Here is a 13,886-nt window from a genome sequence, read left to right on the forward strand (position 1 = left end):
CAAGAGGGTGGGCACAGGATAATTTGGATTGTGTGTGACTTACTCTCACTAGAGTGATGGTCCTTGCTTGGATAGGGGGTAGCCTGACTGCCAACTAAAGACCCCATTTCTAACAGTCAGCAATTAGTGTGGATACAGAACAATTGCAAACCCACACTCAACATACCTGTATGTCAGTGGAAGTACTGATTGAGCTCAGTCGTAGAGTCAGCTGCACCTTCCTTCTCTGCCTCCTCATCTCTTGCCATGTCAGCATTAGCAGCCACTGGTCCAGCTTCCTCACCCTCATCAGCTAGCAACGATATCTAAAGTCTCAGGGCTAGATTGTGGAGCATGCAGCAGGCAACTTTCATCTTGCATACCCTTCGGTGCGCGTAGAGGAGGACACCTCCAGATAGGTTCAGGCACCTGAATCTGGCCTTCAGGAGGCCAAATGTTCTTTCAATTACATGCCTCGTCCTCCCGTGAGCCTCACTGAAATGGAGTTCCCCTTCTGTGGCAGGGTACCTCACTGGTGTCAACAACCAGAGTCACCTGTGTTAAAAAAAATGTAGGACCAGTGAAATTACAGGTAGAGCACCAGGTAAGAAATGTCATGACCGGTGCCGTAGCAGTGAAACACTTTCATATGCATACGTACCAAGGAGCCAGGCCCTCTCTGTGTGTAGTTGTGCATCATGTGTGGGGCATTGCTGTTCTTCAAAATGTAGGAGTCATTCACGAACCCTCAAACTTAGCTGTGATGTGTGAGATGTACTGGTCTGCCAGACACACCACCTGAACATTTATGGAGTGGTAGTTCGTCCTGTTCTTATACACAATATATACTGTTCATTGGCACTGGGAGGGACCAGGTCTATATAAGTGCCAACAATGGCTCCTATCACAGTTGGGATGTCTCCCATATCATAAGTCTGCCTTCACATAGGCCAAATCCGCACATTGGGGGAACCCGATGTAGCTGTCCAGGTATTTCAACAGTGCACACAGTACATCCTTCAACACAAGACTGAACATGGGCTGCGACATCCCTGCTGTCAAGCCCGCTGTATTCTGAAAGGAGCCTGTGGCAACAAAGTGTAGCACTGACAGGACTTGTACTGTGGTTAGTATGCAATAGGGGTTGCGTTTGCGGGCAAGAGATCTGGCTCCAACTGTGTACATAGATCCATGACGGTCTGGCGGTTCAGACGATAGGTCTGGATGACATGTCTGTCCTCCATGTTTGCAAGGTCAACTAGTGGACGGTGCACTGATGGTTGTCTCCATTTCCTCATGGCAGGATATCTAGATAGAGGGGAAAGAATGTATGTTGAGAAAAGCATTTGACACATGACAAAATAGCACACACCGAACACTGTAATACATGCGTAGTACTGCTGACATATACTATTGTGGCCATGCTGAAGCGCTTTGGACACCATCCTTGCAGCACATTGCTGTACATGTAAGTTGTATACGAGACATATCACATATGTAATGTCCCATATGTGGCAGACTGAGCTGTCCTGCACTGATCAAAAGAATAGTTATGGGATATACCAATATAGTGCCATCGCCTATGTGCCTCCGAGTATCTGAACATGCACATCATCAGATATACTGCCACATCACATCACTGTCATGCATGTCACATTTCTTTGCACTACCATGATGGCCCAACATAGGCTCACTCCACCATTTGGGTGAATAAGTGTATGGCACACATATTTTGGCACATCAATGCATTATATGTGCACACAATGTCAGCCGCCTGTCCTGCTGCACTGGACAGTTGGAAGTGACCGAAGTCTGCCAACGAATGATGCATGGCGGTAGGCGATAGCAACCTCTGTACTGCTTGTCATTGGTTAACATTCCTGCCCACGGCGGACTGGGGCCAACGGTGATGACCACCGGCAGTGATGGACCTGTAAGTTGTGGCCGTGACCGCCATTTTCTGCAGCCTTGCTTACTTGACTCCTGACACTGTTGTTAGCAAGACCTCCATGACCTGAGCTGCTGTGTACGGTCTCTGGGAGCCATCATGCGACATCCTTCTAGTGATATGATCCCAGTCTACACCCCAGAAGAGCTGGAGAAGCTTGTGGAGGAGGTCCTACCCCTGTATGAACAGCTATATGGGGCACCAGAGGAGCAGGTGAGTCCAATGCCATAGTCATGTGTGATAGGGGTTGCATGTGACTGAATCGGGCAAGTGTACTGGTGAGGGAGTATATGCATGCACTTGGTGAGTCAGATGTGTATAGGCCACTCCTCTTGGTATGGTGCCAGTGAACGTAACTTTCTCCTTTTGTCTGTCATGTTTTGTGAACGCCCATCAGAAGAAAGGGATCTTGCATGCCATCGTCATTACATGCCATCGTCAAGCAAGTGTGGACCCTGGAGGTTCACAGCCAGTGGAGCACCCATTGTCGCAAGTGGTGGGAGGACTTTGGATGCTGGGACGAAGACCATGGAGGCCCAGCTGGGGATGTCCTCCCAACGAGGTACAGGTGCCAGTCGGGCCCTGACCTCACCCCCCCCCCCCCCCCAAATAGCCCACCTTTTGGCTGTGGCCTACCCTGAGGTGGATGGGCGTCTGTAGGTAGCGCAGCAGCCACAAGGGAGTGAGTACTGACTGTATCGTGGGACTTGGCTCGGGTTGGATGGGTTTATCTGCCTCACTGTAGCTTATGTGACAATGTAGTCAATGCAACATGTATGTAGCATAGTGGGAATGGGTAGTAACCACCTGGCCTAAGTATAAGTTGTAGATGTGCTTAGATGGTTTGCTGTCAGTGGATGTACATCTCCCATATTAAGACATCTCCATGTCTGCATTGTGGAGCTGGTCTAATGACATTGGCACATGTCTGACTTCATCTTGCCTTTTCTATAGATATAGGCTTGTGTATCACCCTAACCATTTAGTATGACCTTCCCCAGCCATCTGCATTTGAGCATTTGGTGCTCTAAGGAGTAAGTCCACCTCCATCTGTATAGCACACTCTTGTTTAATTACAGGGACTACATACATCAAGTACTGGCAATGGTATTGACTCATTGTGAGGAACCCTTTACATTTCTACCACGGATATGGCTTGTACATGACTGGACTAATGCCTTTCTACTTGTATCCCCTTATATTGGTCATCTGCTATCTATGTGAAGGTTGCTAAAGTAGAATATTTTGAAATGTGTGTTTGATGTGGTCTAATAGCAATCATCATGCATTTCTAAATGATAGACTTGTGGGAAAGAAACCTTGAACCCAATGGGATAGTACTAGAGATGGTAAGTGCCTAGGCAGACCTAGTCATTGTCAATATGTAATGTAAATGCCATGTATGACAATGCCCTAGCAATTACAGTGCAATATAGCTTAGTTGCTGCCTACATCATGTCTCAATGGTTACTTGGGGGCACATCTGAAGGAGTGGGACAATGTCTTCTAAACCTTGAGCTAGCTGAAGTGGGTGATTAGGACAGGATTGGGTATTGTATGACTTATGAGATGTTGATGTGAAATGAATGTTGCATTTTCTCTCCTCAGACTGCCATATGTAGTACTGGGATGTTGTCTGTGCAAAGGAAGTGGTGCTGGTCCATGTGTGCATAAGGCTTGCATGTATTTACTGGCTTAGATGTGTGTTGTCTGGACTTTGGTACAGGTATTCACAATTCTGCAATGGTGTAAGTGAAGGTGGTGTTATCAAGTTGGGAAGTCCTGCTGTTGAAACTGCATGTGTGGTGGTATTGTATGTGGACCATGATGTCATAAGTGTGTTCCTGAAGTTCATCAGTTGTGACAGTTCTCTCAGTGATTGAGTATGGATGTGTAATATGTGCATTATGGGCCACTGTAAATGCACTTAGATGTATGATTAGTTGTGATATATATGTTTGGTGTTTGCAGATCTTCCTCTGTGATTGGGTCAGGGTAATCGCATGCCTGGATCCCAAACTTGTATTGTACACATTAGATGTCACCAGTATGGGTGTCCAACTTGTAGTGGGCAAATCGGTCATTAGATCTATGTTGACATTACTGTACAGAGTGTTAGGTCAGCCATGCAATGTGACAGGCAGATGGTGTGTGGGTGGAGTAGTCTTCACTGTCATAGATATATAACAAAAGACATGGACTGATCAGCTGTTGTAGCTGTACAGGCCTAAGGTGTTTTGTTCAGTCAGCTGCACTTCCAATAGGTGATTGGAGTACGGAGAGGTCTGACGTGAAATCAGGGAGTCATTTGTACTTCATCCAGGGCATGATGTGCATGCAGACATGGTTTTGGTGGTGATCATGTTGATGACTCTAGTCATGCTGACTTACTTGGATTTAGATGTAGGTGTGAGGGTAGGCATACAGGGGTGGGTAGTAGTGACATGTTGTGACATGATGTAGGAAATGTGTGAGATAGCCTGGCCAGGATATGTATTGTGACAGCCAGGTAAAGCATGTGTTGTTAATTTTCAGAACTGCCCTCCTTAATGACAGACTTGTTTTGTTCACCCTTGGTACCCTTTGCATGTCAGCAGAAGCAATGGAAATGTGTAACAATTCTTCTGTGTCATACATGACTTCACTATTTTGTTATGCAATTGTCGGTACTTCTGTTTGTTCTGTAGTCGTTGAGCACTCTTTATTTACATGCTTAATATTTCTGTTTCAAAACGGACTATTCCAAGCTGGTCGTTTAATTTATTTGGTGTTTGGGTAAAGCCAACTATCAATTTCTGTCCTGTTCTGTTCCCCGAATGTATGGTATCCTAACTTCAGCGAACGTTTTACATGCTGTGCCCCAATCATCAGGGATTAGTTATTTCAAGTGTCAGGATCCAGAAAATGTATCAATAGCTATTCTCAGCACCTCCCTGCTGTTGTCCAGATGAAAACTACTCCCATATTTCCCTGATGTTATCAGTTCTCCGAAAATGAAGATTAAATGTGGGTATGATAAGGAAGATCATTGCACATGTCTTTGTGTATCACCTGATAGAGAATTAACTTGGAGAATGGAGGGACAAATTAATGCAGAACTGCCAAGTTAACTACTTTCTAGCAGTAGTAAGCATTTCTAGTAAAGAGGTAAAGAAAATAATGTGTGTATTTTCTGGATTACTGGGTGTGCAGTAAGGTGCCAGAAGTACAATTAGTATACGTAAATTTGGCTCTAGGGTAGGAGACTCATAGACTAAAAACTAGAGACGTCCACAACACTATCGGACCAAGCTACAATTAAAAAAAAAAAGAATTTGAAACCAGATATGAATTGCACAGGAGCAAAAGAGCCCATACAAACTGCAATGTTGGCAAACATTAGGCAAATGGCTGAGCTTCTCATTGTAGTTCAGCCTTCAGAGACCCTTAAGAGAATTTCGAGTTCCAGATCAGTGAGACAAAGACTCATTACATCGTCTTGGAAATGGAGGCTTCACATGCAAGCAATGAGCCTATCCCTGAATGGAAGTGAGCTCTCAATATCTGCCTCCATTACGTGTATTGCCATACCTCCCACCCCTCCGATGTTTTGCACCATGAATTCAATGGATGTCCCGAAGTACCACAGATTCTGAGACTGGCTTTGTCTATCTTAATTCATTTACTGCCAATGTGAGTCTACGCATCACCTGTGTGGATGTTGTATCTGTGTTCAAAAATTATTGTGTATGCTTTTTTGGTCATCACTACCTACAGCCTATTGCAAGGGTATATGCTACTATTCACTGCATCTGCAGTTTCTCAGGTGGCATAGTTTCTACACATTTAGGTAGATTTTGATTGCATATGTAGATTCTTTTTAAAGCTCTTCAACTGAATTAATTCCTAAATTATTTACTAAACCATGTTATTAAGCCTACAATGCTATGGTAAAGGTGAAACATGCTATTATTCAGAAGAGTCTCTGTGTTTGTTTTCACCTGGGGCTCAGAAAGGCTTCTCTGTGGATATAAAAGCTAGCTTTTGGGCTATCTGCACTGCCCTCTCTTGGTAATGTCTAACAAGCATCTCCTGATCTGACCAAAAGTAGGGAACAAATTTCCTCCTGCAGGCCAAGTTCATGTCTACTAACTGACACAAGGGCTTGATTTACCTGGATCTTCTGCAGAATATCGACTACTGATCTGTTTGTCTTCTCAATGATACAAGTATGTCATATCTAAATGGTTAACAATGTACCATGATGGAAATGCTGTTCTTGATGCATTTTATTGGCCTTAATGGAATAACCGAGGTGTGATTGTTTTTACCAATACTAATCAGATCTCTATTGTAATAACTGCATGATCAAAAATAGAACTAAGGTGGTTATTCTCTCAGTACTTAGAGAGCTCTCAATAAACTAAAAGCAAATTCAATCCAGAAATACCAAGAATAGGGGTGGGAAGACAAATTAGTCAAGTGTACAGGTTCACCAGATATATACAAATTACTAATGATCTGTAAATCCTCATCCTGAGTTTGGCTGATCACAATAAGAATTTAGCAAAGCTTTAAAGTCACCGCCCTAAGGGATAGAACCCATTAAGGGAAGAGAGTTTGACCACAATTTCAGACTCAACACTAAGTTTAGCTAGGTTGGATTCTTAAACAGAGCAAACACAAATCACTACTTCATTGACTCTACTTTGGAGATTGAGCCATTGGACCGTGTTACCTGTGATTTCTTTGGAAACTGCAGTATTGTTATTAACAGTTAATGATAGCAACATCCAAATATTTAAGATTTTTTGTGGTAAATAGTCCACTTATTAGATAACAATGATGATTGTCCTTTATGAGCTCGGGTAGAACAACAATTATCTTCTCCTTTTTCTGTAAATAATGTGTATCTTTTTTTTCTAATTACCCTTGTTAATATTGTTACCCATCCCTAACCACATATGCAAATTAACATACTTCACACTATTTCCATGTGTTGACGACACAGAGAATTTCCTAAATTCATCTGTCTGGCATACTAAACTTATTAAAATTAAAAACAGAACACTTTTGGTAACTATAGAGAAAGAAAGGTTTAATATAGGTTTGTCACCTGTTTAAGGACACCATAAATGTATTTATCATTCTCTGAAGCACAATGTATTTAAATCCAAATTTAGCATTTTAGCATTTTAGCACTCATTATATCTGCTCTATATGATAAAAGTCAGATCACTAATGCAGTCACTAGATCAAATGATTGCCTTTTTGAAACTCTTGTTTCACGACCATCAGTCTCTACACTTTATAAAATTATTAGATCTTCTGATACTGAGAGGCAAAAACCATAGGTGAAATTAAAGTGTGAAGAAGCTCGCTATGGTAACAGACCAGTTAATTCTAAAATCTCCAAAAGCAGCACACTACCCAATCCTTGTTTTTCACAAATAATACACCTCCTATAACTCCTCAACTTCTGTTCATGATAACTCCTGATCCACCACTCAAATGTTGACCATGTAATGAATGTAACTCAAACTACAAACACTTTATATTTAGATGTCATTATACTCACCGGTTTTGGATTAAGGTTTGGGAACAGTTACATTCTGTGATTCAATCAAATGTTCCTTTTACAATTGCCTGTCTTCCTAGGCAATGTATTGGAAGACGTGGAGTGATTGCATATTAAATGACATTGCAACACTATGCCAAGTACTGGAAGAACTGAATAAACATTTTGTTCAAAGCTTGGCAGCATGGATTTGGAGTAGTGTGATTTGGGCTGCACCCCTACACGTAACAAAAGTGATCTAACAGTGTAATCGACATTCTATATATTGTGTGTCTTAACCTTATTGATGTAAAGTGAAGCATCAAACTGCATTATTGAAAGTGCACTCACTGTAGAAATTTGTGTTTTCATTTATATGTGTGAATTCAGTGTTTAGCCTTAACCTGAAACTGTAGTTCTTATTCACACTTACACTTTATTTAGAAATATTGTATTTATTAAAAGGAGCCATGCTCATGTGTTCATGATTTGGTGCTCATGTTTTAAGTTTATCCTATTATTGTACATATGATATAACCAAAAGTTAAAGGTGCACAATACTTGTGGCTTTCTAATTTAGCAAAAGCAGGCCTACATTTAAGGTGAAAAATGTATTCTCTGTACTTTGCATGATTTTCCTTTGCAGGAGCACATTCTTCATTGCCTGGCTAGTGACAGGAGAATTGTGTATAAGAGAGAGCGTGAGCATGAAGGCATGGGTACAGAAAGGATGATTTTTGTCTATCTGGGAAGAAGTAAATCAAGGTCTATCTGTGGGATGGGAGAATCACTCCAAGTTGCGAGTGCGCTCCATGAGAAGGAGAAACAATTGGTGTTTCCATTACATGGTCAGAAGATATGGGTGCTCCTTGAACTTTCCACATTAATTTAGTGTTGACATTGTTGGAGTAACAGTAGAATTCTTTAGACTCTGATAGGTGCAGACCTCTTAAAACATTTGTCCTCGCAGTGCATAGCTTCATGCTAATACTGGATTCTTTACTTTCGGGAAGACTTCTACTGAGGTCTTCATAAAGCTGACGCTTGTCTTTTGTCTATCCCCAAACTCTTTAATTTTAATCCTGTTTATTCAGAAATTAATTTTACGTCTCTATTTCTGCCTTTTAGAAGATATCTGAACTCTTTTATAGAATGGCAATTCTTCTTTCATACTTTTTATTGCTGTGACTGTAGTTCTTTTATACCTCAAAGAGACTGATTCTCTTTTGGCATTTCAACTTGCAGATTCTGATTCTGTACCTTTCTAATCTGATTTTAATATGCTCATATATTGGAGTGATTTCTATCTCGTAATAAACCTATTACTTCAATATTGGTTCCTGGCCCTCTGTGTTGTCAAACGGGCTTCACATAATTGTAAATGCGAATTTGATGCCAACCCTTTTGTCCCCCATTACTCTGAAAAGATTCAAAGGAAGACTGCCCACCTTTTCCATGCTCACTGTAGCAGAATCATAGACCTGTGAGAGCTTATTTTACACCTATCTCACTTTCTATAAAAAAGGAAGCTCTATGATCTTCAGTTACCATCCATTTAAATAATATTGGTAAATAATACTGGTATTTCATGTGGTTTATATCACCCTGTGACTGAAGAGGGGTGTGAAAATAATGTTGTATTCTTTTTTATAATTAGTCTTTTTGATTGTTCGATTAGCATTATAAAGGCATAAGAGCAAACTCTTAAACTATCGGCTCAATACTTCCCAGACACCCAGTACAATGTTTCAGAAGCATTACTTTTGGGAATGGGTGGTACAGGAGCACTGCACTTAGACCACTACAAAGGCCCCATGGACCGTAGCTTCCATCTCCCAAATCACCTGGTTCCATTCCTCCTATCACAGATAACATTCTCATAAGCTCACTTGTAGACCACCCCCCTTCAACAAGGTCAGGAGTATTTATCCATTCAGCCTCTCAATGGACTCCGTATTTTGTTGAATCTCTTTGGACATCCATGTGCTTTGTATACTGTTTGTTTCACCTGCATGGGCCAGTCCATGTTAAATATCAGTTGCTCCTTCCTTAGGGTAAAGGCCATTCCCCAAACGGCGAGAGGGGATTATGAGGCCAGCATTTGCCCACCCCATCACCTGTGCCGCGAGCTCTGCTTGTGAATAGGTCTTTTACTCCAGTGGGACATGTGACTGTACTCCCCAATCCCTCCGTGCTGCAACTCACAGTTGAACTGAAGCTTTCATTCACACATTGCCCCCAGACCTGTGGTAGCCCCCTTTAAAAGCATGGGTTGCAGCCGCCGGCACATCTTGAGCACCTTGGTGTCCAGGTATGCCTTGTCAGGGCTTACCTGCTGCCATCTTGTGCCGCCGCCGCTGCTGCATCAGCGAACGTGCCAGACTGCACACTGTTTTCAGGGGTTCACATCCTCCCCATGGCCACCACCTCAGTCCTGGCATGCCCATTCACCATCTGCAATTGGGACAGCGTGTCCGTGTCAGGGAGACTTCAGGTGGACGTCCGTTCCAATTCTTATTGACTTGACTGGCTCACAGCCGTGGGTCATCTTTGCTCAGCGATTTAATTCTTTAATTTAATTTTATTAATTCTATTTTATGTAAAATGTGTAATTCACTACCATACTTACCTGCACTCTCCATATATATTCTTTACAATATGATGATTCCTAACCACTTAAGTTTCTTTAACATACAATATTCTTTGTTGCATAGTCAAAATCATAAATATATTCCTCCATGGTTATTAAGTATGTTTCACTCATTTTTTAATTCTCAAATGTTTCTAACTTTTAAGATATTTCCCAGTGCTCAGTCTGTCATCTTTCATTTCTACTTTTTTTTTTTTTTTGTAATTTCCTTTTTGATGACAGATTTTTGTTCATATTCCTTTCACTAATCATTTTAATGGGTCATAATTCTGCATGTATTCTACATTTAATGTTCAGGTAGACACTATTTTCTATGTTAAAGCATAATTCTTTTTTCATTACAGGATGTTTATTTTACATTTTATATAACTATGATCAATAATTGTTTCTAAAACTCAAAAAGGTTTAGTGCACCAGAATATTTACCCATATTTTGGTTATCTTTGCTGGAAGCAGGTCTACTGGAAGTGGTCCCATTTTCAGTCTTGAAATAACAAATTTCTTTGAACGTTAGACTCTTAGGGCCTGATTAAGAGTTTTGCAGTCCGGGGACAGCCATGTGATGGCAGCGGTCTGATCTCTGCCATGTTGGTGGTCCAACCCCTGTATTACGATGTTGGAGGTTTGCTGAACTAGAGACCGCTGGAGTCCCACTGACACCACCAGCCATTCGCCGACCACCTTGATGGTGGCTGGGGAAAAGCAGCTGTCACAGGGTGGTATAGACACGGCTACCGCTGTGCACATTACGATGTGATGTTCTGCTGAGGCAACTGTGGTGGGTGAGACTGCCTGCTTCAAGATGGCAGAATCGAAGGAAATTGAGTGCTCGCTTTCCCATTTCCTTCTTTTCCCTTCAGTCTCCAACATGGGCACCCCTAGTCCAGGGCGATGTGGTAAAGGGAGTAGTTGCAACTACTGTCAAAGAAACGTCTTTGATTTGTGAATCAAATTGATTGATCTTCGGAATCCGACATAATACACAATCCATGCAGCTCAAGTGGCAAGACGAGGTGAAAATTAAATACATCTAATTGGCTCCTTAGACTGTGAAATCAGGTAGGTACATCAAAGGAGAACGCTATATTCGGGGCACTCAAACTTAAGCATGGCCTTTTGCTGGAGTACCTCACAGCTGGGGTATAATCATTTTAATAGCAGACAGGTTTGAGGAGTAAGCAGGCACTATGTAGTGGTGTGTACGTATGCAGGTGCGATTTCCACCAAGATAATTTTTGATCCTCTCAAATAGCAAAAATATATCTTTCCAAGCCAGTAATCCACAGGAATCTGGCAGTCTACAACTGTGGTCAGTTTCAGTTTGGCTGGCAAAGAGTTGATTCCTTACAATAATTGATTGTAACAGCAACATTTGTCTTCGTTTATATGTAATGCCGTGTAATGCCGTGTTTTACATATGTAATCATATTTTGTAATAACTTTCTTTGTTCTTATTTTAACAGTCCTACAAGTCCTGGGTAGAAAAAACATTTACGAAGAGGGAATGTGTGCACATAGTACCAAGTTCAAAGGACCCTCACAGGTAAGCCATCAATTGAATTTATTTAAGAGTGTATTTAGAGTTTTAGGTTCAAAACAAACATATAGAAGATTCGTTTGAGGTTACATTTAAAAGAAAATGTATATAGAAGTTTATTTACCTACGTAACTTATTTTGATGACGGAGATAAATTCAAGAAGTTACCAACATTACAAAACTACCTGTTGATTTGAGTGCAGTAAGCCCAGTAAGGTGGTATTTTCTACATACTGTGTTTAATATTGATGTCATAATATGAAGGGCGTGTTTCCTATTCATTACATTAAGTATCTACTTGCCTATTACATACCCAAACTGCAGCTTTTTCTTTGAGTCCTTTACCAGTTAACAGTCCAATATGATAATGACATCTCACTCATGAGAAATAATAATAATATATAGACTCTTCTTCATTCAGGATACATTGGTGGTGTACATTATGAAGGCAATATTTTAGAGTGAAGAACTCCCAAAATACCAAAGTTTGAGTATTTTTGGTGCAAATAATTAATGAATTGACCATGAATATATCATTTGTAAGAACTAATTCATCGCAGGCTCTCATAGTTTGGGGACTATTTAAGATGTCAGGAGGAGTACATTTGACATCTATCCAAGGGCCCCACGACCTTAAGGACATCACTTGTTGGTCAGTACTCATGCCTGGGTAAGCCACCAGCAGGGTCCAGGGCAAGTTCAGCTGTAACTAGTTAAATGGGGTCTTCGGGAAGAGTAGCTACTTCTTGCAGTTTTGTACCCCCGTAGCTTAACAGGAAGCTAGCCAAATATCCTGTGGAGTTCATTCTTCTGTCCTTGGTTTATGTGGGAACAGGTCTGGCACTTGGGATTTTTCTACACAGGCTACAGAAGGTACTATGATCCTGAAGAAAGTTGCTACACCTTCATGAAACAATTGACTTAGGGCTGAAACATGTTTAAATTATTCTGCTGTATTTTTTAATTTGAACCCTCCCCATTGGTGAAACGAATGAGGAGAATTGTTAACCAATAGGTAGTTTTAATTTTAATCTCATCCCATATGTTTCTGTTTTTGGGCACCTCACCATTAGATGATAAACACATAAGGAAAGAAAGTATTCCCCTTCAAGAAATATTGTAGTCCACAGATGATGGCACACACCTTATTGTTGGGTGATGGCCTTCATACTTTAAATGGAAGGTCGTACAAAGTGATTTACTCATTCCAGAGAAACAAACATATGCACACTGAATTCTTCTTAACTAGAGTATATGTTGTTGAGTAGCTTAGCCCATATACCATTATGGGTATTATTTTATATATACCAATTTTTATGCAGACAACCACCATTTTTTCGGATCACTTCCAAATAATTTAAAGGTAGCGTAACACCACAATTTGTTATGCCAAGGTGCCTTAATATCTCCTTTATGTCATAATCCGAGGAGAGTGAACATTACCCTCCTCATTGCACACAGAAAAATCTGAAGCTAAATCCAAAACTGAACAAACCTTTGCAATGGCTGAATATTGCTTACACATTTGGACACTGTTACTTATTCTAAAATAGCCAGCTAATTAAGTTACAGGTTGGAAATTGCTTTCTTCATTCAGTTGCATACACGGACATCAATATTAATTGAAAGTCTGAACAGCGCTCAACCAATTTCAGCATTAATATTAACTGATTAAAATCACCTAATACCAACATTAGTTTTGATCAACTGATTTCTTTTGTGGGCAAGATCATACTTTTAGCAAATTCTAAACTTTTTGTGCAAGAATATTTATTTTATTTTCTTAACAATATTTTATTTAGGTCTGGCCAAGAGACCACTTCAAATGTGTTGTCTGCGTCATGTTTTTCTACTTATATGTATAACTATAGGTGTTTGTGGTCAGCACTCTTCAATGACTGATCTGTTCAAGTGTCATTCACAATTTCCTTCGACCCACCACAGTATACAGCACCGGGCAATGGGTCAGCTCCCTCCAGCTACGGTCTCTCTTCACTCTGATGGGATTTGGCTGGCGCTTATGCACACATCTAATTAAAAGACGTTCACTACAATGCAAAGGTTGGCAGCCAACCCTCGCTTTCATTTAATATATTTAAAACATTTTTGCAATCTGTATTTTATTCGCATATTTGTATTACACCACATGCCAATTACCCCAAAACAGCAACATTTTCACTTTTAGTATTTTTAATTTTATTTTAATGACTACTGGACAGATTTGCAAAAAACATTA

General features: G+C 40.8%; 1 protein-coding gene across 4 annotated transcripts in view; it reads left to right on the top strand.

Moving 5' to 3' along the window:
* LOC138284105 (transient receptor potential cation channel subfamily M member 7-like) overlaps positions 1–13,886 on the top strand; it is a 1,183,984-nt gene that overhangs the window by 175,342 nt on the left and 994,756 nt on the right. For all 4 annotated transcript variants that reach the window (XM_069222537.1, XM_069222536.1, XM_069222538.1 and 1 more), the window contains exon 2: positions 11,577–11,656. In XM_069222537.1, coding sequence (XP_069078638.1) covers positions 11,577–11,656 — 80 coding nt within the window. The remainder of the gene's footprint in view (positions 1–11,576; positions 11,657–13,886) is intronic.

Source organism: Pleurodeles waltl, chromosome 3_1 (genome assembly GCF_031143425.1).
Source record: "Pleurodeles waltl isolate 20211129_DDA chromosome 3_1, aPleWal1.hap1.20221129, whole genome shotgun sequence".
NCBI classification, from domain to species: Eukaryota; Metazoa; Chordata; class Amphibia; order Caudata; family Salamandridae; genus Pleurodeles; species Pleurodeles waltl.